Source organism: Siniperca chuatsi, linkage group LG6 (genome assembly GCF_020085105.1).
Source record: "Siniperca chuatsi isolate FFG_IHB_CAS linkage group LG6, ASM2008510v1, whole genome shotgun sequence".
In the NCBI taxonomy this organism is placed as follows: domain Eukaryota; kingdom Metazoa; phylum Chordata; class Actinopteri; order Centrarchiformes; family Sinipercidae; genus Siniperca; species Siniperca chuatsi.
In genome coordinates this window covers 22032178-22058600 of record NC_058047.1, presented here as the reverse complement: position 1 = coordinate 22058600, position 26423 = coordinate 22032178, and the positions used below count along the sequence as shown (strand labels likewise).

Genomic DNA, 26423 nt, shown 5'->3' with positions numbered 1-26423 from the left:
ATCAACTTAGACTTTTAGTTGGCTACATCACTCCATTGGTATTTTCATCTAGGGTGGATCTGCTAGTCAGTGAGGTTATGTAAAGTTTGGAAAGAGAAGTAAGAGGACATTAAATACTGCAATCTCTATGAGTCACCTGAAAAATAGATTGCGGACGCCTTAGACCTCGATCTAAAATCAGATTGCCCACCACTAGAAGAAATATTCATATCCTTTACTGAAGTAAAAGTGTACATTACAACTATGTAAAAATACTCCATTACAAGTAAAACTCCTTCATTCAAATCCCACTTGAGTAAAAGTACAGAAGTATTGTCAGCAAAACGTACTTAAAGTAGCAAAAGTAAAAGTGCTGATTTCATAGTAAAATGTTCCCTCTTTGTTATATATAATATTTCCCTCTGAAATATAATGGAGTAGAAGTATGAAGTAGCAAATGGATGTTTTCCAAGTATCTCGAAACTGTACTTGAGTAAATGTACTTTGTTACTTTACACCCCGTTGATCCGGCCTTGACTCATATTGGTCCTCAGAAAGATGGATGTACAAGGGCACAGTGGTGGAAAGTAACTAAGTACATTTACTCAAGTACTGTACTTAACTACAGTTTTGAGGTATTTGTACTTACTTGAGTAAATCCATTTAATGCTACTTTATACTTCTACTCCACTGCATTTCAGAGGCAACTATTGTACTTTTCACTCTACAACATTTATCTGACAGCATTAGTTGGTAGTTACTTTGCAAATTCCAATCATTAATGTAAAATATAGTCAACTAATAAATTATTATTCTTGTTACAGAATAAGCTTCCCAGGAGTATATAAATTAGTTACAACTAGCCCCACCTTTATCAGCTACAACATTAAAGTAATGCTTACACATCAATGCATCTATAGTTATAATCCAATAATTTAATATATATGATTCTGAAATGGACCATTCTGCATAATGAGTACTTTTGGTACTTATGTACTTTTTTCAAGTTAGATTTTGAATGCAGGACTTTTACTTACTTACTTACTTTTACTTTACTTAACAGAGTATTTCTACACTGTGACATTGCTGCACAAATAAAATATGTGAGTAGGCTACTTCTTCGTCTTCTTGTGTGTATGTCTGCTGCTGCTGCCATGGCAACTGCTGCTGTTTGTGGCATCTGCTAGTGAGGTGCCTAAGTTTCTAACTTATGAATGTTAACAGTCATCAATATAGTATTAGATTTGCTAGACGTAGCATTTCCATGACGAGATTTTTTTCATTAATTTGCAAGGTTTCTTTGATTAATCTTGTCAATATTACTAAAGGTGAACTATTTGGTATTCTTTATTGATGTTTTTTTTAGCAGTGCTTTTGCAAGTTATACTACAACGTTATTTAAAAAATCGGTTTTCAAATGGGAAGGTTAATGAATCCCGGGTGTCAAATTCACTCAAGTCAAAGTGATATGTATAGGTTGTGTGAAATATATCTGTAGATATGATGCTCAGGTACACAAGTCTGACCTTAGTCTTCTGTCAGAAAAACTGCAGCAGTCCAGGAGTTCAGTCAACAATAATGTTCCACAGGAGTAAAGGCAGATGTGATTGAATCCTGTATCCAGTATTAATAATGATTATCAGCTGATTATCAGTTTGTAAAGTTGTGGTTATCTGAAGGAACATAGCAAATAACATTAGTGTAACAATTAGTGCAAACTGTGCTAAATAATCCAGGAAATAACCACAGTGACAGCACTTCTTCTGGAAACAGTCGCCCACATAGTATTATAAAGAGTACTCCAAATGTCACATTCGGGGATCTATATTCATGCTTTTCCCTTTAGTTTTTCTATCTTCACATTATTTTTGTTATTTTCAGACCCTGAACAGCAGAACAATAACAGGTCTAAGTCTACAACCTGCAGCGCCATCTGCAGGTAGCCTACGTTAGCTGCAGATGGCAGCAGTCACAGGAAAGGGGGTCACTATTGTCAAACCAGTCTCAGCCTGCTTCACTTGTGTCTGTACTTTGCACATATTACATCACCACTTCACAATCATGCACGGGCACCCACATCGACAATTAGACATGACATATTACCCCCAGACAGACATGTACTTTTCAGTGTACCTCTTTCTTTTTTCTTTTTTTTTGATCTACTACTACTACTACTCTATATTGTTGTGTATTGTGTGTGTGTGTGTGTGTTTCAGCCAGAGACACAGACATATGCTGGTAAGGAATTTGACTTGCAGTGACTTTATTTCTGCACTAAACAAAAGTATATTTGGTCTCATCCACCAGAAAACTTCTCTGTTTTGCTGAATGTACTATTGCTCATTACTATGCAATGCAATACACAACAACAACAAAGTTGTTCTTATTTTACAGCTTTTGCATCACAGACCACTTGACTTGCTCAATGGCGGCACCTAGTGGCGGAAGAAGTACAGCACATTCACAACAAATTAAAAAATATGAAATTATGAGACTTAGATAGACTTCTGTAAATTGTGGCAGAGTAATTATTTTATATGTATTGCATGTATGTTAAGGAATAGCAATGGAGCTCAATATAAACCTGGCACATGAATGAAGTCATTTTTTTAAAATCCAAAAATAAAAAATGAAAAATCATAAATTTCCCTGAGAAACACTACATAACAGGTCACAGCAGGACATGCTAAAACAGTAAACATAAACAACCATATTAATGCCATTTAGCCTCTCACACAAGCTATTTCATATGAAGGAATTGTCTGTTGCTTTATCATTACTTAACTACTGTAACATGAAGCAGCTTTTGTGCACTGTGTGTGTGTGTGTGTGTGTATGTATACAAACACAGCGGTGGCAGGTCAGCGGCAGCTCAGGCTGCCACCGGAAGTGCCACTGCTGGCTGCCATTATTTGGGCTTACAGTTTCTCTTTACCTGACTGAGCTCTGTTCAGTCGTCAGAGCGAAGTTAACACTGTAAAACAACTAAGCTAGCATAAATAAGATAACAAATGGAGACAATATACAAAGTACTCGGCTTGGAGTGGATGGACGGCAGGAGTATTGTGATATTTCTGTGTGTTTTTCTGTTGTTGACTGATGTTTTGAAGAACAGAGTGCCGACTAACTTTCCTCCTGGACCCTGGGCTCTTCCTTTGATTGGTGACCTTCATCGCATCCAACCCGCCAGACTCCACCTGCAGTTCACAGAGGTATGTCGAGGCCAGACATACAGTACCCGACCCCGCTCAGTGAAATAAAATGTCTAAAAAAGAAGTTAGCTTCCGATTCGGCAGTTAAGGGGAAAGTTAAGGGAAACTTAACTTACATTACATTACCGATTCTCCGCTTTTCCGAACCTCTTACTGTTGTGAAAGCGTGTTAGACATGGTGGGAGCATATTTGGTAAAGCCTTAACGCTGTCTGAAACCCAAATTTAATTTGTAAAACCTCTATACCTAAACTGGTCAAATCTGGACTAGATTATCCCAGAGAGGTTAAAGATTCCTTAAGACACAGTTTCAGATTTGTGAAACCTTTATTCAATTTGTGAACATGCAAAAAATAGCAATGTCACTGAATAATATTTCCACAACATGGCCTTTGTTGTTTACTATTCACTTTAGTCCACGTCTCTCCATTTCAGTAGTAATTACCATGTAGAATTCGTCTTTCTCACCTGAAAACTAAAGTAGAAAAGTTATTTTTACCATTTGAAAAACAATCAAAACATCTTCATAGATTGTCAGTTGGTTAATTTACTCTTCAAATTCATCTTTCAAAAAAAAAAAAAAAATACTGTTGTTCTCTCACCTTTCCTCTAACTGGCCTGGCCAACCTCTCTCAAGGCTTCTGCCAATGTTTTTTTCCTCACTTTTGCCAAAGCCTGTGCCGTGGCCTGTGTTAGAAGTGCCATAATTCAGCCATTAATGTGCTTGTTCTTCATTTGATCTGCATATGAAGACATTTTTATGAAAAGTTTTCTGTCAGTACTTCATCCCAGTGTAGCATGCTGTTATTGTTTAGGTGGAGTATTTATTCATTTTAAATTACAAAGATTTTTTTTTTTAAATGTTCATAAAATTTACAAATATGTCAACTTTATAGAACATAAAAAAAGTATGTCAGTGTTGAACCAAAATACCAGTCTGGTCTCTGTGTTCAGTTTGCAGAGAAATATGGAAACATTTTCAGCCTTCGGCTCTTTGGTGGAAGAATTGTGGTCATTAATGGCTACAAGCTTGTGAGAGAGGCCCTGGTCCAAAGAGGAGAAGACTACGTAGATCGCCCCTCCATACCACTGTTTGAAGAAATGTTTGGGAATAAAGGTAGTGTGGGTTGCATTTTGTTTAAAAAGTTGCTAGTTTGTATTTAGTTAGGGTAGGAGCATCAGACTGACACCATGTTAGGCTTATTAGCATTTAGCTAGTTGTTAGCTATACCCATTTCCAATTACCTCTGGTCTCATGCTGTTTTGTGTTTCCAAAAGGTCTGGTGGCATCGAATGGCAATCGATGGAAGCAGCAGAGGAGATTTGCTCTTCATACACTCAGAAACTTTGGTGTGGGCAAGAAGACCCTGGAGCCATCCATCCAGCAGGAGTGCCAATATCTCACTGAGGCTTTTGCCCTTCACCAAGGCAACAAACAAATGTTATTTTATCAACAAGCAACAACTAATCAACTAATTCTTCCCTAACTAGTTACAGGGCAGTATGCTTTTTCACCACGGCACATTCTTTTTTTTTACGTTTATTACATTTTCCCTTTCCCTTCAACAGCATGCAGCAACACTGTGGAGCATTGAACTGTGCACCTTAGACCATGTACATGGTTCATTCATTATCTAAGGGACACCTGTTTGCTTTAGTTTGGCAGTGGCTTGCCCTCTGTATATGTATCTGTTATTCCAGCTAATCAGCCATAATCATAATCAATATGTCACAGTACTTTTCTTCTGCCTTTTTTTTTTTTAATTTTTTTTACAAAGTTTCTGTGTGTCTTATCTACATTTCCTCTTTATTTTAAAGGCAAGCCTTTTAATGCCCAGTCACTGATAAACAATGCTGTGTCCAACATCATCTGCTGCCTGGTGTTTGGGGATCGCTTTGAGTACACTGACAAGCAGTACCAGAGTATTCTTGAGAACTTCAACGAGGTAGTGCACTTACAGGGCAGTTCGTGGACACAGGTGAGCCTCCTTTGTAAACAAGATGGAGCATGCAGTCATCTTTTTTTAAGATCAGGATTTATCCAGCCAGATCCCATAAGTCAATATTGTGCTTTAATAACTATTTTGCAAAAGGTTTCCAGAACAACATTAATCAACATGACTTTGAATGAAACAAACATAAAAAGGCATTAAGTGGGATAAAGATGTGTAGAAGTACTCAGATCCTTTACTAAAGTAAAAGTATCTATACAACAATATAAAAACACTCCATTACAAGTAAAAGTCCTGCATTTAAACTCCTACTTAAGTGAAGTACAAAAGTATTATAAGCAAAATGTACCTAGTATAAAAAAAAAATCATCATGCAGTAAAATATGGAATGCCATTTCAGTCAATATCAAATAAATAAATAAATATGGCTATAAAATAAATCCTGAAATAAATAAATGAGGCAATAAATATATAAGTAAATATAAATATATAAATGAGTTAATATAGTTCAATAAATAATACAGTACCAAGGTGGTTTGCTTGCCAGGTTTTGCAGGTTTGAAATAAAAGCCCCCTTAAATAAATAGAAATAGTCCTTTTGAAAAATGTCCTTTTTTAAATAAAAACCTATTTATTTATTTATTTATATATTTATTTATTTATTATTATTGACTCATTTATTTATATTTACATTTATTTCTATATTTAATGTATTATTTATTTCAAGATATCTTTTATAGCCATATTTATTTATTTATTTAATATTGACTGAAATGTCATTCCACAGTAAAATGTCCCCTGTTACTGATATATTATTATATATTACATTATTAGATTGTGACTGCATTAATGTGTAAGCAGCATTTTACTGTTGTAGCTGGTCGAGGTTTTAACTACTTTATATACAGTTAGCTAGTTTAGTCCAGTGGTTCCCAACCTAGGTGTCGGGCCCTTCCAAAAGGTTACCAGATAAATCTGAGGGGTCGTGAGGTGATTAATGGGAGAGGAAAGAAGAATCTAATCTTTTTGCAAAAATATTGGATAATTTGACCTCTTTACAGTTTGAGTATATTTTAACAGTTCTCATTCAAATCAAACCATCTGAGATGTTTTGAGGGGAAGCGTCTCTTTATTCGAACTGCTAACAACATAGACATCTGAAACGTGACAAGGAGCCCCAACTAGCCAAAAAGGTTTGGGACCACTAGTTTAATCTATAACATTGGATTATACTTTGAAGGCTTATTATATGTTGGTGTTTTTTAAAAATAATCTTGTTCTGAAAAGCTCTCAGATGAATATAGTGGAATAAAAAGTACAATATTTTAAGTAGCATAGATTTGAAATATTCATGTAAAGTGCAAGTTCCCCAAAAAGTACACCAAATGAGTAAATGTACTTAGTTACTCTCCACAACTGTGTGTACATAACAAACATACTTAAGTATAGTAGGATCTACAGAACATGGGCCTAAAGGCAATTTTTATTTACTGCCAGCAGGTGGTGATATTTTGATGTCTCCAGCAGGTCATAGATATTACAGTTTTTTACAATTGCTAACAAGCGTTTACCTATACTTAAGATCCTTTCTAAACTCTTAACACAGCAACACACCTACATCACACAATTAGCCAAATTGTTAATTTTCTTCTCAAATACAAAAACACTTTACATACATTAACTCTATCAAAACACGGCGAACCTGACTCTATATCATATCATTCTTGCAATACACTAGGACGTTTTCTATCCAAGAGGAGCATAGAGTCAATCATAGCATGACTTTCAAAATAGTTGGCGTTACAAAAACTGCATTACTTTTCATGTTTCAGTTCTACCTGCATACAATAGAAAATATGAAATCCATTATTTTTTTTAAGAATTCAGTTTCCTTTTATTGTAAACCACTCTACATTTTTCGGTTGAGTGTTGAATGTGTGCATTTTTGCCAACATACTGTACTATCTAAAAGTGAATGAGTCAGCTTTACTTTATAGAATGTACCGTAGGAAAAAAAAAAAAAGCAAGTGACAGAATTGCTGTGTCTCTGCAGCCAGCATCCATTGGATGATCATACACTTTCCACCTCCAGGCAGAAAAAAATATTCCTCAATGGGGCTGAGGAAAGGCGAGTGAGGGGGGAGGAAAAGGGAAACCATTCCTGGATGGGCAGCAAACCAGTTTGTGATTGCATGTGAATGGTGGAATTCTGCATTGTGCCATGCAATCACAAATGTCCTCATGTTTGCTCCCACCTGTTCCCTTTCTGTTTCTGGCACCAGTTGTTGGTGGAGGTCATCTGAAGACAAAAGAAGGCACTCAGTGTTGTAGAGACCAATCTGGCATTTCTGCAGGACCAAACCAGCACTCGAAAGTCTCCAGCAGGTCATAGATATTACAGTTTTTTACAATTGCTAACAAGCGTTTACCTATACTTAAGATCCTTTCTAAACTCTTAACACAGCAACACACCTACATCACACAATTAGCCAAATTGTTAATTTTCTTCTCAAATACAAAAACACTTTACATACATTAACTCTATCAAAACACGGTGAACCTGACTCTATATCATATCATTCTTGCAATACACTAGGACGTTTTCTATCCAAGAGGAGCATAGAGTCAATCATAGCATGACTTTCAAAATAGTTGGCGTTACAAAAACTGCATTACTTTTCATGTTTCAGTTCTACCTGCATACAATAGAAAATATGAAATCCATTATTTTTTTTAAGAATTCAGTTTCCTTTTATTGTAAACCACTCTACATTTTTCGGTTGAGTGTTGAATGTGTGCATTTTTGCCAACATACTGTACTATCTAAAAGTGAATGAGTCAGCTTTACTTTATAGAATGTACCGTAGGAAAAAAAAAAAAAGCAAGTGACAGAATTGCTGTGTCTCTGCAGCCAGCATCCATTGGATGATCATACACTTTCCACCTCCAGGCAGAAAAAAATATTCCTCAATGGGGCTGAGGAAAGGCGAGTGAGGGGGGAGGAAAAGGGAAACCATTCCTGGATGGGCAGCAAACCAGTTTGTGATTGCATGTGAATGGTGGAATTCTGCATTGTGCCATGCAATCACAAATGTCCTCATGTTTGCTCCCACCTGTTCCCTTTCTGTTTCTGGCACCAGTTGTTGGTGGAGGTCATCTGAAGACAAAAGAAGGCACTCAGTGTTGTAGAGACCAATCTGGCATTTCTGCAGGACCAAACCAGCACTCGAAATTGCAGCACACACTGATATTTTTCTCCTCTCTGACCCGGCACATCAACGGTGGCCCTTTTCCCGATGACGTTTCTTCCCCGCCAACATGTTTTTGCCAGGTTAAACCCAGCCTCTTCTACATAAATGATTTCATGTGGGCTCTGATTAGCTTCCACCTCCATGACTCTCTGAAAGAAATCAAACACAGCATATGTAAATGCTTTTCAGTATGTCCTGCTGTTATGTTCTGTAACCCATGTTTACATGTAGAGTAGCATAGTATAAAACTCACTATAGAACAAGACAGATTGGATAGACACCATACCTGGATGTATTGGTGCCGCAGTTCCTTGACCCGCTCGCTGTTCCTTTCAAAAGGAACTATGGACAACTGTTTCATTTGAACTCTGTGTTTGGTCAGAGTCCGAGCAATGGTAGTCAGGCTGATGCTTTCCACGTTGTGAAATACCAGGTTGTCCTCTACAATTCTGGTCTGAATTTCTCTCAGTTTTATTACATTGTCAGCAATGACCAATCCTACAATGGCATGCTCTTGGTCTTCACTGAGGAGCTTTCCTCTTCTCCCAGAGGTAGGAAGACGTTGCGTCCTTCAGAGGAACAAAAATACAACATATGTATTAGCATTGGGACTGGTGGCCTACAGTTACTGTGGGACATAGCAACAGTAATGATATAAGAAGCCCTGTGAAATGCATTACTTACCTGTTGGTTTGTTGAAAATTCCAGATAATGGAAGCCACGGCTGACCGACAGAGATTAGGCTGGACTCTTTCACCAGCCTCTCTCAGTGATAGACCTTGGTTTATCACATGGTCTATGATGGTAGCTCTTGTTTTATCAGTGACAACAGCTCTTACTCTCCTTTGAACCACCATGCGTTCTTACTCCACTCGCCCTACCTTTCCTTCTCCCATGTCCTGGTCTACTACTCCTCTCCCCGGTCCAGATACTCCTCTCTGGTCCAGCTATCGCTCTTGTTGGTCCAACTATTTGTCTCCCTTGTCCAGACATTAATTTTTCTCTCTCTGCTCCTCTGTGTTGTTCTGTATCCACACTGAACAAAACCAATCCAAAAAGTCCCCTTTTTACTTATTATGTCCATGTAATTGAAAGAACTTCAACACCTGACTATGTTTCCAATTGAGATTGGAATCAGCTGTGGATGGTCTATCAGCTATTTCTCAATGTTTCAATATGCTGTTCATTTAAAAATGCTTATCAGCTGTTTCAATATAGCCTTTGAGTTGCTGTTGTTGCAGAAGAAGAGGCTTTATACTATATTTAAGATTTTCATTTCTGCATGCTGTTTGCAAGCATTTGTAAATAAGACAAGAAAGAATCATAATTTTGGTATTGGGTAAGCTTGTATGTAAAGAAAATGTAAGCATTTTAGAAACGTGTTAATTGACTGCATATTCTGTGAAAACAACATGAATTGTGTTAACGGTAAGGTCCACAACAGACGGATGTTGTGTTAATTGTGTTTAGAGTTTTGAAAATGTGATGATAAATAACAATAAAATTCTCTATCACAGTATATGTAATTTTATATTGCTGTCTTCATGCTCTGTAGGTTTATAACACATTGCCCTGGCTGATGAAGTGGCTGCCCGGACCTCACCAGAGGATAGTCACTCTGACACAAAAGATAATTGACTTCATAGAAATCAAGATCAAAGAACACAGAGAAAGCCTTGACCCCTCCTCACCGAGAGACTACATTGACAGCTTCCTCACAGAGATGGGAGAGGTGAGTGTTTTTATGTGTCTGTATTGTGTTTGTTCTCTTTGCATTTTCTAATGAAATATGTCAGCTGATACTAGAAATTGTCTTTTGTATTATTGATAGGAGGAGGACAACGATTCTGGTTTTGATTTAAAAAATTTGAGTGTTTGCACTCTGGACCTGTTTGGTGCTGGAACTGAAACTACTGCCACTACTTTACACTGGGGACTGCTATACATGATCTACTACCCTGACATACAAGGTGTGTGTGTGTGTGTGTGTGTGAGTAATATCTTTCCCGCCCCATGCCTACTGGTTTTGTAAGCTTCTTGACATGACATTTTAGTATCAAGGGTCTCTCACAGGTCAATCCTGTATTGTGAGAGTAAGTGTGTCGGATGTGTTGCACATCATTTCCCCCTCAGTCGTCTATGCAGTACACAGACTCACATTGTTTCCTGTTTTCACTGTGTGCAGAGAGAGTCCAGGCTGAGATAGATACTGTCATTGGTTCATCCAGACAGCCCTCTGTGACTGACAGAGAAAACTTGCCCTATACTGATGCAGTCATCCATGAAATCCAGAGAATGGGCAACATCGTCCCACTGAATGTGGTCCACATGGCGAACAAGGACACCACGCTCGACAAGTACACAATCCCAAAGGTACACATGTGAGAAAGAATTGATTCCTGTGAGCATTTTGCTTATTGTTTGTTTTCTAAGTTGGACTTTCTGGCAGCATAGCTTTTGAATGCAGTGTTTCTCGGCCACCAACTCAAAAACCATCCTTTTCCCACAAACACTGGAATGAATCAACAATGGTTTTTAAACCAGTCCCTGGTTTCATACTTTAATAAAAAGTAAACCAAATCTGCACGTTGATTTTTATACTGGATTGATATGAACTGAATAACCAATATCTGCCTGTAAGGTAAGACATTTGTTCGAAACCCATGTTATACTGAGGAAAATTCATGGAGAAATTACTTACCAGGTTTTTTTACACCTTGTAATTTGACAAAATAATCATACTACAAAGTCCATTTAGTAGCTCTTCTAGAGCTTTTGATCATATCAGGATTTTAATCAACCCAGTTGTCATACAATTGTAGAAGATCAAATGTCCATTTTTTTTGGAGCACTTTAAGAAATTCTGGTCCATGTTTGCTTAATTGTGAATTACCGTTTATATTAATTTTGCTCAATTGTGAATTACCGTTTACATTAATGGCATTTCCTCAGGGCACCATAATCCTGCCCACACTGAACTCGGTTCTACATGATGAGTCGATGTGGGAAACTCCACACACCTTCAACCCTCAACATTTTCTGGATCAGGACGCCAAATTTAGGAAGAGAGAGGCCTTCCTTCCTTTTTCAGCAGGTTAGTCAGTAGTTACAAGCCTCTAAAACTCAGTTATGTGTTGCTCAAACCAATCAAGCCTGTCTAACTGATTACCATAATTGGGAGGGGATCAGGGTCCATGTCTTACTATTACCTACTATTCTTTGGTTGTTTCAGACTCTGAACTGCACCAATATTATATGGCCAAAGTGAATCCCTTTTAAAAATTGTGTGAATACAACTCATCTGTTGTATCGTGCGTTCTCAGGTAAGCGTGTGTGTCTCGGGGAGCAGCTGGCCAGGATGGAGTTATTCCTCTTCTTTACCTCCCTCCTTCAGAGGTTTTCTTTCTCAGCATCTGCTAGAGAGCAGCCCAGTCTGGAGTTCACATTAGGAGCCACTCGGTGTCCCAAACCTTACCGCCTCTGTGCCGTACCACGATAAACCACCAACTGTCCCAAACTGAACCATCTGTTTCACAACACAATGAATCACTGTGTTTGACTACATTTATCTTGTAATACATCAAGAATATCTGCTATATTGTTATTTTCCTACAGTGTGAGTAAAACATAATTTGGAAGTATTTTTCTTCTTAATCAATAGGCCTTTTCTATAAACCTTTTTATATTATTAATGTATTCAAATATGCAATAAAATCCTGAAACTTTTTTTTTTAATCACAGAGAACTATTTTCCTACTTTCCTTTCCACTGCACATTGGATTTGTCAGATTTGCTAAAACCTTCTGTGTGTGTAAATAAATGATGTTGAAATTTATTTCACGCTTCTCATTCAGACCACTGTGTTTTCATCTTTACACTGTGGTTTCACTGAGGTTTGGCAGGTGAGAAAAACACTCAAAATAGAGAATACCCTTCAGGCAGTCTTTACATATAAAAAGTAGCACTTTGAGCTTTTTTTCTTAAATTGAACCTTTGACCTTTTATATGCACACATGTCAGTTCTAAAAATTAACAAACCCAAAGCTTGAAGTCTCTTTTATCATCAAATGTACACACACACCCTCTAACGTCTGGGTTTTCCCTGTAAAGCTTTTGAAGTTAGAAATGGAAAATAACCAGCGAAAGGAAATCACAAAATCTAGGGTAGCTTGAGAAAGTCAGTCTGTGCTTACTTTTCCTCAAACACAGTCGACACTCTGAGGGACTGTAACCGTAAGCAACCAGCTAAAAAAGAAAAGATATGGGCCGATTTTTTGTTTTTCATGTGAAGTGACCTCTTTCAGACTAAAAGTGTAAGTTTGTTTTACCAATCTAACTACTTAAAAGGCAGACCATGTATATGTATTGTCAGTTCAGAGACAACAGTGAATTATACTGTAATGTTTTTGATGTAATATGAATCAACTGTTTGCCTTGCTGTTCACTGCATCTGCACATTTAGAGGTTTACTGTAAAAATAAAACCCTCAGAAGTGTCAGGACCAATGGAAACAAACATAATGAGGTTACTGTGAAGCTACGGTCAGCATGTTTTTCAAAGTAAAAATTGATGTCACAGTATGTTAGATGTTGGGTTGATCCCTTGATTTTCTGCTAAGAGAGGCACGCTTAATGAGAGCAGGTACTCAGCACACTGGCGTCAACTGAACCCTTGTGGTGATACGAAAGTAGGGCACCAAAGTACTGAAGCTCATGTTCAAAGTTTCTGCGTTTTCCAAAATACCCTCAAACTAGGTCACTGGCCTCTTTAAGATGTGTTATTCACACAAAAGAGATCACTTAAGTCACATGCATCTCACAAAGCAAGTCATCGGAGGAAGACGTAGCCTAACTCTGGCTAAAAACTTGTTGGATTGTACCTTGATAAGAAAACCGTGAAGGCACTACAAAGGCACGCAGACAGCATGAAATTCTGGTGAGCTTTATCTGAGCGGAACTACATAACTTAGTTTGTGGGATCTTTGATAAAAAAGAAAATGTCGAATTAACGTAATTTCAAACTCAGATGTTTAGATTTGATGCAATGCATGTTAATCTCAGTTAATCTCAGCGGTATCTGCAGGATCACGCAGTGACATTAATGTCTTTACTCTTATCTGCCACGGTGCATCTGTCACAGAGCTACTATGACTGGAGCTGCCTGTGCTTCTGTAAATGTTATCAGACCCAAACATTCACTTGAAAAGATGAGAAGTTCAACAGAACAGGATGTCCTCCTTATGTTAGCCAGAGCATCTCCTGTACACAGATGGCTGAGGTAAACATGAAAGTATTTTTTAGAAAGAAATATTTGGTGATTTATTATGAGAATATCTGTTCTTTTTTCCTGCTTTTGTTCATTGAAACATGTCTGATTTGATTTAAAGGGCTAAGCCAACATTGTTCAACTAGAACAGGACGTTTTGACTATGGCAACGGCTGCACATGGAGATGCTGCGGCCTGTAGCTCCTTCAAACTCATTCTTGTTTTTCATGTTTTTTTTTTTGTTCCTCATATTTTTGCTTTATTGCTGAAACATGTATTACCTATGACAGTAGTACATCATCATCGTCGTCATCAGAAAAGGAAGCCGGGGTTTGGATTAAAAAGCAGCAGACCTTGAGCCAGATCAACAGGACCAGGCACCACTGCGGCTGCTGTGATCGCCCCAGGAGGAGAGGAAAGAGACCCGGAATAGGGGCTATGCTGGCCCAGCTTGGACTAAGGCTGCTCCTGGCTAATGTCTGGTCTGGACGAAATGGGACTCAGTCTGACCAAACAACGGGAATCAGAGACTGTCGCGCCCCTGGTCATTGTACTGACAACATGGTACCCTTTAGCGCCTTTTAGCGTCTGTGGGAGAGCCTTCAGAAACTTCTTGGTTAGGTATTAGGAAGTCACGTGACGACTTGTAAGGTAACTTATAACTTTAAATAACTCAAAGTTAACTTTTAGTTTCACACGGAATACGAACCCCGTGTAAAGTCCTGTGTTTGTGGTCGGACTTTCTCGCTCTTTATGTCGCTTGTCATACACACAACGTCACCTGATATCCTTAAGGCTTTCTGGCAGCCTCTGTGCGTCCCATAAAAACGCTAAAGGGTACCTTGTGCAGATCAAGCACTCGACAAGCGGACCATGTTCCGCTGACAGGGCGCAAGACTCCGGCTAGATGAAAGGAGGAGGACTCTGTTTACATCAGTGATGCTTGGTGCTCAAACGCAGGCAAAGTGGACAGAAGCTGTCTCCCAAATGTCGAGCTTTTTATGTGAAGATGAAAACCATATTATCATCACTATCTCTGTCTGCTGTTTACATTCCACCAGACGAATTATTTCCTGGGTGTATAAGTGTAGGCTATGTATATAAATAACTGTATATGTTGTTTTATTTATTTTATATGTTACCCTATTTTAATATAAATTTAATTATCTGTTGTGTTCTATGTGTGCAGCATGAAGGGACTACAACCTTTTATTTCATTATACAACCTTGTGTTGTAAAATGATAAAAAATTACTAATTAAATGTTAATTACGTTGTGCCTTCTGATAAGAATAACTTTTCTTTACAGCTGCTGAGTCATGCTGAGTGGGTTCTAAGAGATTAAGAAAGATGAGCTGAGATGAATCTCTACTCAACCATCTGGAGACTCATTATTATACTTCTCAGTTTTTCCATCAAGCGTGAGTATTACTGTATCAATCTATCTGGTGCAGTTCAGTCACTGATTTAGTGAGAAAACTGTTTAACAGTTTGGTAGCTTTTGTGATTTGGAGCTCTAAACAACTGACAGTAAAAATGTGAAGAGAGAGGATAGTTTGTGTCACAGATTCGTATCCCTGCCAGCATCAGTGCATTTGGGATTTAAACATGTTTGTACCATCTAATTTAAATCATACTTTGAAAACCAAACATAATTCCTCAGTCTTGGACAGTGCTGCTATGAACACCTGTGTGTCTGTCTTTTCTGGACAGGCTGCCCTCTGCTCCCTGCTGGCTCCCAGCGCTTCAATGGCCTTGGCTACCTGACAGTAGAACCAGCTCCACTCTTCCTCATAGGCGCAAACCTGACAGTGTACTGCCACGTCAGAGAATGTAAACAGGGGTAGGAATGGTAGAAATATGATAAGATATAGTATGATACAATATGACGTATCGTCTTCTGTACCTATGTTTATGTGTCAAATTTGTTCAGATATGTCAAAAATGTTACTCTGTTTTTTTCAGATGCAGTTATGTTATACTGTCTTCCAGGTTCAAAATATCCCTGGAGCTGAATGGTAAGATCGTGGCTCCTTGGAAGAAAGTCAACTGCACCACGATGATATTCAATCTGTTCAATGTCAAGATGCCACAATCTATGGTACTCTGCAAGCGGACGAAAGATCAGCTGACTGAGATTGTCAATGGACAGGACTTATATGGCGGGCGTACGTACAGTTGGCTCTCATGTCTACAGTTATATGAATGTAGGATTGTATGAATAAAAAAGAAAAGGTGATATTTCCTGAAGGGAATTTATGTGCAAATACAAAACTACGTACAAACATAAATGTAAAACATAAAAGTAATAGCACACTTTTTGTCAATGAGCTGTAGTGTGGCAGAAAACAAAGGAAACACAGGCAGGACAGCAGGCATACAAAAAAATTACAATTAATTTTCTATTTTGTTTTCCGTCCTCTGCCCTTAAAAGTCCCTCCAGATAAACCTGAAAATATTATCTGTGAAATGACAAGGAGCTCAGATTTTACACACTGCACATGGGAGAGAGGACAGGAAACATACCTCCCTACTACCTACAACGTTTCAGTCAACAGGTATGGTGTTATGTTTAGGTCAAATTAAGCTGTTGCCTTCTTTTCTCACTGTCAATATATGCTTTATATATATTTTTAACGCGTGTTTTATTATCAGAGAAAATGAGACCCAGATACTGTTACATCAGATCCAGGATGCTGAAGAAATCAGCATACCACGATCAATGATAGATGAAAACACGCAATACCAGTTGATTATCACTGCTTACAACCACTTTGGAGCATCGCAGTCGGATCTATTCATCCTCTGTGTAAAGGATATAGGTAAGCTCTCATTTCTGTAACACTCTTTATGAGTGAGTGTGCATCTACATAAACACACTTTAAAAAGATTATAGAAATCTGAATTATCAAGTATTTTCTTGAGAAATGAGTCATCCTGTGAACTGTGTTTAGAAAGTTGTTCTATCGTCACAGTTTGACTCATTTGACCTTGCTATCAGCAAACAGTTTCCCTATTTTTGCAACATCTCTTTGAGGTGAACAACTGGCCCACTTGGGCCAAGGCTAAGTTTTAAACATCAATTGCAACAGCACTGACATTTTGAGTCATTACTGAATTAGTCACTACTGTTTTATTGTTTGTATCATGTGGGTGTGCTGTAAGCTCATCCCACTGGACAATCAATGTCACTCGTGTGAACGTTACTCCTATGTTCTTTTGTATTGCAGTGATACCAGAGACCCCTCGTATTATGCAGATAGAGTTTGGGAATAACTCCGCAGCAGCCATGTTGCATTGGAAAACCTCTGAATCTTCAGATCATCTCAGATCTGATGTCAGGCTCCGCGCAGATAATGGCTCTTGGGTAAAGTGGTGTTATGACACCGTGATAGCTTTGCGGTTATTTGAAGCATCAGCCTTAATCAGGCAGTGTGCGGATGAGCTAATCTTTTGATGTTTTTTAGGAAGTGGGAGAGGGAACGGAGCTCAGTGAGGGTCTGATACAAGTGGCCGGCCTGAAGCCTCTGACTGAATATGAGTTCCAGATGAGAACATGTAACTCAACATCAGGACTGACACATATCAACACGCCCAGCTTCATGTGCAGGTCGACCTCCAGCAGAAGATCGTTCTGCAGCATATGGAGCCTATCTGTGAGGGGGAAAAGCCCTGGAAAAGGCAAGCCCACAATTCTTACTTATCATGTATCAAAGGCAATCTGAATGTGATGATGTGAGAGTTTGTCATCACTCAAACAAACCCCACAACTTGTGGTTAAACTTATCTTTAGGTCCATCTCAGCAGTTGCATGTGTGGAGCATGTTAGGCAGTCAGGGGGCGAATGGGTTGCCGATGGTGACAGTTTTGTGGAAGGTAATGTATCAAAGCTATTCATTAGCTCTGGCTTTTATATTGATACTGCCCATTTTGTAATACAAATGTACACCAAATACCAGAAAATTTCTTGCCAAGAGTTAGATGAAAAGATTGCTACCACTTAAATGTCTGCATGTCTCTTGGCAGTGACCTGCTGGAAAGAAATACTCACATAACCCCCCATGAAACCACAACTTGTTGTTTTTACACGTTTTTGTGCGGATTAAACATAAGAGATTGTTGTTAACTTGTTAATTAATGAGCGTTAGAGGTGCTGGTAGGTAGATTTTGTTACCTTTGGACTGAGCCAGGCTAGCTGTTTCACCCTGTTTCAAGTCTTTATGTTAAGCTAAGCTAACCATCTGGTGGCTGTGGGTTCATATTTCATTGACAGATAAGACAGTGGTATCAATCTTCTCATCTAACTCCTGGCAAGAAAGCAAATAACCGTCAAAATATTCCTTTAAAATGTACTTACTGAATGATGTCGAAAAGTAAAGTGATAAGTGGACTTCTTTCCTAGCCTCCATCTCCAGAAGATTACAGTCGTGAGGTGCAACAGTACAAGATCTTTCTTGGTAATGGCCAGAAACAGGAAGTGACCTGTCATGCTGCTTTGAGCCAGTGTTCAGTTCAGGTACCAGCAGATGTCCAGGCACTGAGCATCAGTGCTGTCACCTTGTATGGGACATCTCCACCAGCGGATGTGCCACTCAGACACTCAGGTACACAAATATTAGACACAGAAGACAAAACATAGGAAAAGTTGTTTGAGTTGTAAAGAAAAAAGCAGGAAAAAGCCTAATAAAGTGTAATCCTTACTTGATGTCTATCTGTTTAGGTGATTTTGGACCTGTTTTGAGGAAGTTGGCTCCTGCAGCTAATGGCAGTGCTGTGTCCGTCTCCTGGTTGTCACCAGGGGACAAATACTGGTTAACATCTGGAGGAAAACTGCTGCATTATGTGTTAGAATGGACAAGTGTACCTGTGGCACAGCTGCAGTGGCAAAAACTGGCTAAAGATCAAAACAACACATCTGTCACAGGTACAGAACGCTAACAGGCACAGAGAGACAACACAGATCCACACACAGAAACACACACACACACACACACGCACGCACACACACATACACACGCACGCATGGTAAAATAAAACAAAGCTTGGCATATAAAAAAAAGCTACAAAATGTTTTAACCGTAACATGGCACAAAACATTTATAAATATAGACACATGGGTTTCAACTGAGATAAAACAGTGGCCTCTTGTGGGACGTTTGTGAATTACACTAGTTTGTGCTTGTATAATTTCAATAACAAAATTGTTTAACTGTTTAAAATGAATATGATACTCTTAATACAGCTGAAGCCAAAGTTCATAAGCAAAGTTGAATGTTTGTGAAATATTGTGGAGTTCATGATGAGAGTGTTTAGTTTTCCTGTATTGTTTCAGGTCTGACTGCAGGTGTGAGGTACAATATCTCTCTGTATGCTGTGACCACCAGAGGTGTTAGTGCTCCATCATCCGGTCTGGTCTACTCCAAAGAACAGAGTAAGATTCATATACTCCACAGGTCCCAAAAACAGTTCATTCCTACAATTTGAAATTTAAAGACGAAAGCATCAGATACATACAGATACATTTGACATTTATGTACTCAATGGACAGTCTACAGCCATCATCCTCTCTCTGTCTCATTGTATGTGTTTCAGAGCCAGTGTCTGGTCCCAAAATGTCCGCACTGGTCCACAAGGCCAGATGGATCTGGATCCAGTGGGACGAGCTGCCTGTAGACCAGCGGAGAGGCTTCATCACACACTACACCATCTATATCCAGACACTGGACTCCAGCAACCCAGAACTCAGCGGTGAGCAGTTGCACTGAGTCCTTTTGTGTGTGTTTGTCTTATATATGTTGAATATAGCTGAAATAATTTATTTATTCATTAATTATTCGATCGACATAAAATTTATCTGGAGCTATTTTGATAACTGATTTATCATTTAAGTAATTTTTTCTCACAAAATGACAAACATTCCCCTGTTCAAAGTTTTCGATTCAAGGACTAGCTGCTTTTCTTTGTCTTATGTGATAGAAAACTGATCTTCTGTTTTAGACTGTAAGTTGGAAAAACCAAGCAATCGGAAGATGTCACCTTGGGCTTTAGGACATTGTGAAACGCATTTTAAACAGTCTATCAATCTATCGGTGGTTAGTTGCAGCCCACATGGTTAGGCTGTTCTAAATCCATAATATAGAATATTTTCTGCATTTTCTAAATTTATCAATGCTGTGAGCACCACAAACAAAATTTCATTCACCTCCATTGTCAGACAGAGACAGATATTTTAAAACTTGATTTATCCTATAATAACCCCAAAACTATTTGCTCGGCTAGACACCACTGGGGTGGGGATGAGTGAGAAAGTAGGTTTTTGTAATTTGGGGGAACTTGCTCTTTCCAAATAAAATGACACTTTGATCTGAATGTCTGGAGGAAGCACAACTTTGCTGTGAGTCGTTTCCTGTTCTGGTACATCAAGAGGACTTCTTTTTATGGTGCTCATATCAGCATATGTTGTATGTGTGTGTACTTTACCTTGGGTCAGGCTAAGGCTTTCTAGCATGCCTACTATGAGTACGCACACGTGTGGGAAATCATATATGCAGTAGTATGCATATATATTGTGTTTCAGCACTGTTACATAATGGAAAGTGTGCCACCAGCATTCCATTGATACTCCCCTCCCACAAACCTTCAGTGCATCAGCAGGGTTTTTCACCTCTCACTTCCAGTAATGTGATGAAATTCAAACCTTAAACTGTTGATTGTTTTTGTTGATTGTGATTAATTATATATTGAAATGACAACAGAGCCAATGGAGCATAACAGACGTTACAACATTGATTAAGAAAATTCATCACCATACATTAACATTTGCTGGTTTTGTCTCATGGCTTTTTTGAAAGCATGGCTTGGAGATATATCCTATAAATCTCATGTTGTGCCATACCTGTCCTGATTGTCTGCTTGAATATGAATTTTGCAAAGTTCTCGACATATAGCTGAGGAATGCATATTTTCAGAAGTGAGCAAATTGATGTTTCAAACCCTGGTTGTCATAATTTGTCACAATGTCTTCAGTGAATCATACAGTTTTCTAGAACTGGCTTTGACCACAAACAGGAAGCCATGTGGCTACATGCACACATGCAACCGTAAGGCTGTTACTAACCAACCTGCTTCATGCACTATTTCTGGAACTTCAGTGTAAAAGCACCTGAGAGCTTACTTTTTCCTCTTTCTTATGTGACATGTGTGTACACTGAATGCTTTTACTTAAGATTCCTTGAATGTGCTGTCTTATTCTCACCCCCCCTTTTTTTTGGAGTTACTTATATCCTGTGATAGTCTGTAGAGAGCAATTATGGCTGCACCACACTGACAAAAACATACAAATGAGCCTTTAGCTACATACTCTTGGGCTCTCCTGCAAACTGAAGTTCTTTAGCAACCAAAATGTTCAACTCAGGTCGAATTTTTCAGCATTCATATTTAACAAAACAATCTCAATTTAGAGATTGAGATTGTTTCTGTTGTTTCCAAGGTCAATAATTTACTTGTGATCTTAACATTCGTATTGATTGATAGGGTCAAAATTCTACACGGTATCACGATTAGTGAATTGTGCCTGATTGTAGCAATTGAATTAAGGCAGTTAATCTTGCCTAATTACATATTTTAAAGCTTAAATATCTAAAATAACATGGCTGTCATTTGCTTCTCTCCAGTGACGCTGTCTGGCTCCGGTCCCAGACAGAAGTGGCTGGACTGTCCTGATGGAGCTCTGGCTCTGCAGCTGACCGCGTCCACCTCAGCAGGAGAAGGGCCGCGGGGGAGCCGGATATCCTCTCAGCCTGCAACCCCTGCAGGTCAGTCTCCTGCTGCCATCCCATGCACCCATTAAAAACACAAATATCAATCTATTAAGCCTGTTCTGTGAAAGCATTTGCCTGTAATGGATATCCCCCTCCCATTTTTATTTCAGGGCAAGAAAGCTTAAAGTGGGAAGATTAACAAGAACTTTGTCTTCTTAACTCCCTGACAGCATCTCTACTAAACTGTTGTGTCTTTCCCTTCTTGTCTCTTCTAGTTGGCCTGGTGATTGTGCTTGTTTTCATCATCACACTCTTTGTAGCGATCATATCCAACCTGATGTGCTGGAGTTGTGTGAGGGAAAGGTATTAGTAAGCATTATTTGTGCTTAAACATCATTGTTTAATGGAAAACAACAGTCACCATAACAGACACCAGACATCATCTAATAATAGTGAAAGTATTCCGAGGGTAAACATCACTTTTTTTTCCTCAATCTCCTGGAACAGATTTTGAATGTGTAGGTTTTGTTTTACTAGTAACCTGGATGGATGCCCCTGTGGCTGATTTCATGAAATGCCCCACCACAACATGAGCACATGAACAAGAAGCCACACGATTAACATGAAAAGAAACCTAAACTCTGTTGCAAAAAATATACTGCATGTGGTCAAAGCACCCCAATCTGATAGGTGGTTTTAGCTGTGGAGATACTGAATGTGTGCTTCACCCAATATGGCTCTGCCATCATTAGTCATACACAGAAGCAGAAAAACGCTGTTTTTGTTTAGTTTTTTCTAAATTCTGTACATTTTGCATCACTCTTGCATCTGATAATAAAGTCAGCCAGCCTTTTAAAACCTAAATTTCTTTCTATCTCAGGATCAAACTGAAATGTATATCCTGGGGACCTGCCTGGTTTGATGAAAACTTACCAAAACCAGGAAACAGTCTTGCCATCAGACTACTCGAGGTAATCAGAGAAAGCTAATAAAGCCAACTGTGTTTACATTCATGCTTCTCCATGCAACAGTTAGCAACTGCAACAACTGCCCCAACATCAACAATACAAGCATAATTATATGTATATGTATATATATATATAGATAGATAGATAGATAGATAGATAGATAGATAGATAGATAGATAGATAGATAGATAGATAGATAGATAGATAGATAGATAGATAGATAGATAGATATCAGAGATATTTCTTAAAAGAAGTATACCAGTCTGGACTTTCAGTAGGAAGTGATGCCAGTTGTTACTTTCTACTTTCACTCTGACAACGTGCAACTTTGTGAGCTGCTGCAAGTGAATGCAAGAGATCTGATGACACACGTTTGTCCAACATGTTTGCTTTATATTCACTTCATATCTGACTGTGGCTTTGCTTTTGTTTTGTCTCCAGCAGTACGGAAGTGAACCGTCGTTCCCGTCCACCTACAGTGACCCTCCGCTGTCCCCCATCAGTTTTATCTCCCAGGACAAGAGGGAAGACGTGTACCCCAACATCCACATCGAAATATCCCAAGTTGGATCAGAACGACCCACAGGGGAGACACCTTTGCTAATGTCAGATGCTGGGACCATACTTGTTGACAGCCGGCTGGAAAATGTCAGCTACAAACCCCAGATTGCTACGGTGGCTCCAGAAGGAGATGAGGTGAAGTGGACAGAAGAAGAGCAGAGGGATGTACCAACAAGTGGAGAGGAAGACAGATGTTCAAGTGCATTTGGAGGATTACTAGGAGGCTTGCTGTCCAGTGTGGAGTTGGATTTCTCTGATTCACCTCTGGGGCTGACTCTCAGCTCTGTTAGTGGTGTTTTGTGGCCTAAAACTCCTGAAACAACGAGTGTCTTGGATGGTGGCCTCTTACTGAGGAGGAGAGGGACTGAGAACAATGTGGAAGCGGACTCTCCCTCTCTGGATTTACAACAGGGTGAAACAATGACTCCTGACACAGCGGACACTTGTTTATGTCAGTATACACTTGAGACAACACTGACTGGTGGTTATTTCCCTCAGGCAGCTACTCTGTGACGCACAGGTGTAGCAGGGACGAACGGAATGACACAAACAGGACAATCTGCACTACTAAACTGATTTTCAAGAAAGCATTATTCAAGCACCATTTCCCTTCTAGCGATGACCTCAGTGACTTTGTATAATCAGAGAAAATAATGCTTCAGATGATGAAAAACCAAGTAATAAATGAATATGAAATGTTTATATTGAGTTTGATTGAATGCCATTCTAATAAGTGTGTAGCAATTCCGGACTATATGCCAATTTCTATATAGATATACTATAAAGTAACTAATGGTTTTGTTAATGTTAAATAAATAATTTATTGATGCTTTAAAGATCAGTGATAAGTAATAAGGACAACATTTGGGTTGTCAGGTCGAGGAAAATCCCTTTGACTGGTATATATCTACCTAGCTACCAGACAGATTTCCACAACGTTTTGTGCAGACATGCATGGTTCCCAGAGGATGTAGGCTATTCTAACGACTATGGTGATCCCCTGACATTTCCTTCATGAAGCTGACATTTGTGGTTTTAAATCAAATGTGTCGACAATGGACTACCATACGAATTGGCACACATATTCATGTTCCCTTCAGGAGTAACTGTCATACCTTAGTTGATCCCCTGGCTGTTCTTCTAGCACCATCATCAGATTAAGTTTGTGACCAAATACCTAAACTAATGACAGTCCCATCAGCCTCAGCTGTGCTTTGTGTTTAGTGCTAATTAGCAAATGCTATCATGCTGACGGATTCCCAAACTTTTTCAGCTCGAGACCCAAAAGAGAAATTTGGTGTCTCCCCGGGACCCAAACTTACAAAAATACATCATGAATTGCCATAACATCTACATTTAGAAACTACTGATAAAGAACACAACAAACCGTGAATTTGAAATGTATATGAAATGTATTTATTTCATTATGAAAGTGCATCACAGCAAAAATCTAATTTGCGTGTTGAACTTGCACTATGAACTTGCAATGAAAAATGAGGCCATAGAAGCAGTAAGGCAATACACTCACTATGTCAGCTGGAGTGGGGAGTGCGGTCAAGTATATAACGTACATCACAGCAATAATCAACGTGTTAAGTTTCTCACCACCTCTTAAAATATGTACATACAATTTTGTAACAGTTTTAAATGAACAAACGTTCTACTTTGTTTGTATTTCTCACCTCTTTCTCAGCTCTCCGTTCTTACGCCCTCCCTTCGTCCCTCAGCCTTAAACCCCAACATTTAGCAGCCGTCTGAGAGGGTGATTGTCTCAAACAGCAACTTACTGCCATTGTTGACCTGCAGTATGACCAGTGCCTCTAACTCTGACTTAGACCCAGCTGTAGTGATTGCACAGCTTGGAAGGGATACTTCACCCACTAGAGGTTTTGAGATCCCTGTGAGTCAGGGAGGTACCACTTAAATGTTTCCCGTAGGTCAGACATGTGCTCAACTATGTTCTGTCTCACAGAGTCACTCGGGGGAACACCCATGTTCACTTGGTAGGCAGAGAGGACAGGAAGCATTGCCAGTTCTCCTGTACCCAGCTGGGACTGCCACAGACCCAGGGCATGCAGTGAATCCTTGAATTCCAGCTCCAATAGGCTGTTCTCCTTTCCTTGAAGGCTTGTGTTCAGTGTGTTGAGCTTGTTGAAAATGTCCACAAGGTGCTTGGTAGGGTTAGTGTCTTCATTCTTGAGGTAGGCTCTTCTCTCAGCTCCCACACTCTCTGCAGAACTCTTGCCTTGGAGAGCCACCTCACAGTGAAAGAGCAGGTGGTCATGCTCTGCCCCCATTTCCCTGGATAGCTCTGTGAAGAGACTGGCTTGTGGTGGTAGCTTTTTGATTAGATTCACTACTCTCACAACCATATCAAAAACCTTTCCTAGGTCACGCTGTAATGCTTTGCTGGCCAAAGCTTCCCTGTGGATGATACAATGTGTCACCTTCACATTTAGGACCACTACGAACATGAGCCCAAAAAGCAGATCTGCACCCAGTCAAGCTCCTGGCGGCATCAGTGCAAATTCCAATACAGTTAATCCCTTCCAATTTCAGGTCCTTCAAATTTGTGTCCACCACTCTGAAAATATCCTCTCCCCCTGTTGTTGTGTGCAGCCGGTCACAGAACAGGAACTCCTCCTTGATATCCTTACCACTGATATATCTGACAAAGACCATTAACTGGGGAATCCGAGCAACATCAGGAAAGACAAACAAAAATTTTGAACATGGTAAACATTATACCTGTTAAACATCAACACGTTAGCATTGTCATTGTGAGCATGTTCGCACAATGCTCTTTAATACATAAAGAACTCTTCTCCAATGGATACACTTCTGGAAAAATGCAGATGTGTTGATTTACTAGAAAGTAGGTAGGCCTACATCATTAATAAAGGATTGTGAGTTTCTTACTTTATAAAAAGTACAGTGAGTGTGAAATTATTCCAAACACAAGCTGACAAAAGTCAGTTTGGGGTTTACCTGTTACAGATAATGGCTCAGTGTATGGTAAAGTAATCCGCTCATGAACCTAAACTTTTACTCATACATGCACCACCTGCAGTTAAACACCGTTTTTTTGGACTTCCTGAGTGTCATCTCACTTCCTCATTGATAATCGCAATTTCAAGAGGGTCTCTCCTTCACTGACAGACAGAAGTTGGCAGAAATCTTCTAGAGACTTATTGCCTTTAAAAATCATCTGTCACTCTTTGTGATGTTTTTGTGCAATACTGCAGTTGTTTTATTAATCTTGAGGCCAGTATTGTGCCTGTACATCTAAAGGTGAAATGTGATGCAGCTAGGGGGGAAAGTCCCCTTACCGCACCACATGGGGATACGATTAGGGGAGTGAACGGCTGTGTGGAAAATGTGATGATGAAAATTCATGTGAGAGGTTGTTGTGCTGTTGCAACTCCTCCTTTTACAGGTGTTATACACTCCAGGATGTCATCTGAACACCCAGCACGC

At 39.2% G+C, this 26423-nt stretch overlaps 3 protein-coding genes across 9 annotated transcripts; 2 read left to right on the top strand and 1 right to left on the bottom strand.

Annotated features, from left to right (window-relative positions):
* The first annotated feature begins 2865 nt into the window (after positions 1 to 2865).
* LOC122878258 (cytochrome P450 2J2-like) lies at positions 2866 to 12228 on the top strand. 2 transcript variants are annotated; one of them, XM_044200830.1, is made up of 9 exons: positions 2866 to 3191; positions 4145 to 4307; positions 4469 to 4618; positions 5009 to 5169; positions 9949 to 10125; positions 10225 to 10363; positions 10579 to 10766; positions 11346 to 11487; positions 11626 to 11764. In XM_044200830.1, the coding sequence occupies exons 1-9, from the start codon at positions 2991 to 2993 to the stop codon at positions 11670 to 11672; spliced, it is 1368 nt and encodes a 455-aa protein (XP_044056765.1). In that variant the 5' UTR covers positions 2866 to 2990; the 3' UTR covers positions 11673 to 11764. The 2 variants fall into 2 exon arrangements, with proteins under 2 accessions (XP_044056765.1, XP_044056763.1); XM_044200828.1 differs by having other exon boundaries at positions 2868 to 3191; positions 11717 to 12228.
* LOC122878265 lies at positions 5977 to 9732 on the bottom strand. Its single transcript, XM_044200845.1, has 4 exons — positions 9078 to 9732; positions 8680 to 8962; positions 8363 to 8542; positions 5977 to 7504 (listed from the first exon to the last, which is right to left on the bottom strand). The coding sequence occupies exons 1-4, from the start codon at positions 9248 to 9250 to the stop codon at positions 7382 to 7384; spliced, it is 759 nt and encodes a 252-aa protein (XP_044056780.1). The 5' UTR covers positions 9251 to 9732; the 3' UTR covers positions 5977 to 7381.
* A 99-nt stretch (positions 12229 to 12327) lies between the features above and the next one.
* Positions 12328 to 23646, top strand: il23r (interleukin 23 receptor). Of its 6 annotated transcripts, XM_044200823.1 has the most exons (19): positions 13176 to 13328; positions 13533 to 13670; positions 13780 to 14309; positions 14967 to 15078; positions 15371 to 15500; positions 15650 to 15825; positions 16092 to 16215; positions 16313 to 16479; positions 16888 to 17024; positions 17125 to 17338; positions 17451 to 17533; positions 18060 to 18261; positions 18378 to 18581; positions 18990 to 19088; positions 19250 to 19405; positions 21331 to 21471; positions 21693 to 21780; positions 22298 to 22388; positions 22827 to 23646. In XM_044200823.1, exons 4-19 carry the CDS (start codon positions 15018 to 15020, stop codon positions 23457 to 23459), a joined length of 2706 nt encoding a protein of 901 aa, XP_044056758.1. In that variant the 5' UTR covers positions 13176 to 13328; positions 13533 to 13670; positions 13780 to 14309; positions 14967 to 15017; the 3' UTR covers positions 23460 to 23646. The 6 variants fall into 6 exon arrangements, with proteins under 6 accessions (XP_044056757.1, XP_044056758.1, XP_044056753.1 ...); XM_044200818.1 differs by lacking the exon at positions 13780 to 14309 and having other exon boundaries at positions 15623 to 15825; XM_044200822.1 differs by lacking the exons at positions 13176 to 13328; positions 13533 to 13670; positions 13780 to 14309 and adding an exon at positions 12328 to 12706 and having other exon boundaries at positions 15623 to 15825.
* Positions 23647 to 26423: the final 2777 nt, after the last annotated feature.

Coding starts and splice junctions, on each gene's coding strand:
- LOC122878258 (XM_044200828.1), top strand. CDS start 2,991: ATGGAGACAATATACAAAGTACTCGGCTTGGAGTGGATGGACGGCAGG. Junction 4,619..5,008: donor GGCTTTTGCCCTTCACCAAG/GCAACAAACAAA, acceptor TTTATTTTAAAG/GCAAGCCTTTTAATGCCCAG. Junction 11,488..11,716: donor CTTCCTTCCTTTTTCAGCAG/GTTAGTCAGTAG, acceptor GTGCGTTCTCAG/GTAAGCGTGTGTGTCTCGGG.
- LOC122878265 (XM_044200845.1), bottom strand. CDS start 9,250: ATGGTGGTTCAAAGGAGAGTAAGAGCTGTTGTCACTGATAAAACAAGA. Junction 8,543..8,679: donor TGCGGCACCAATACATCCAG/GTATGGTGTCTA, acceptor GATTTCTTTCAG/AGAGTCATGGAGGTGGAAGC. Junction 7,505..8,362: donor TGCTGCAATTTCGAGTGCTG/GTTTGGTCCTGC, acceptor TTTCGAGTGCTG/GTTTGGTCCTGCAGAAATGC.
- il23r (XM_044200822.1), top strand. CDS start 15,018: ATGAATCTCTACTCAACCATCTGGAGACTCATTATTATACTTCTCAGT. Junction 17,025..17,124: donor GCGCAGATAATGGCTCTTGG/GTAAAGTGGTGT, acceptor GATGTTTTTTAG/GAAGTGGGAGAGGGAACGGA. Junction 18,262..18,377: donor TGTGCCACTCAGACACTCAG/GTACACAAATAT, acceptor CTATCTGTTTAG/GTGATTTTGGACCTGTTTTG.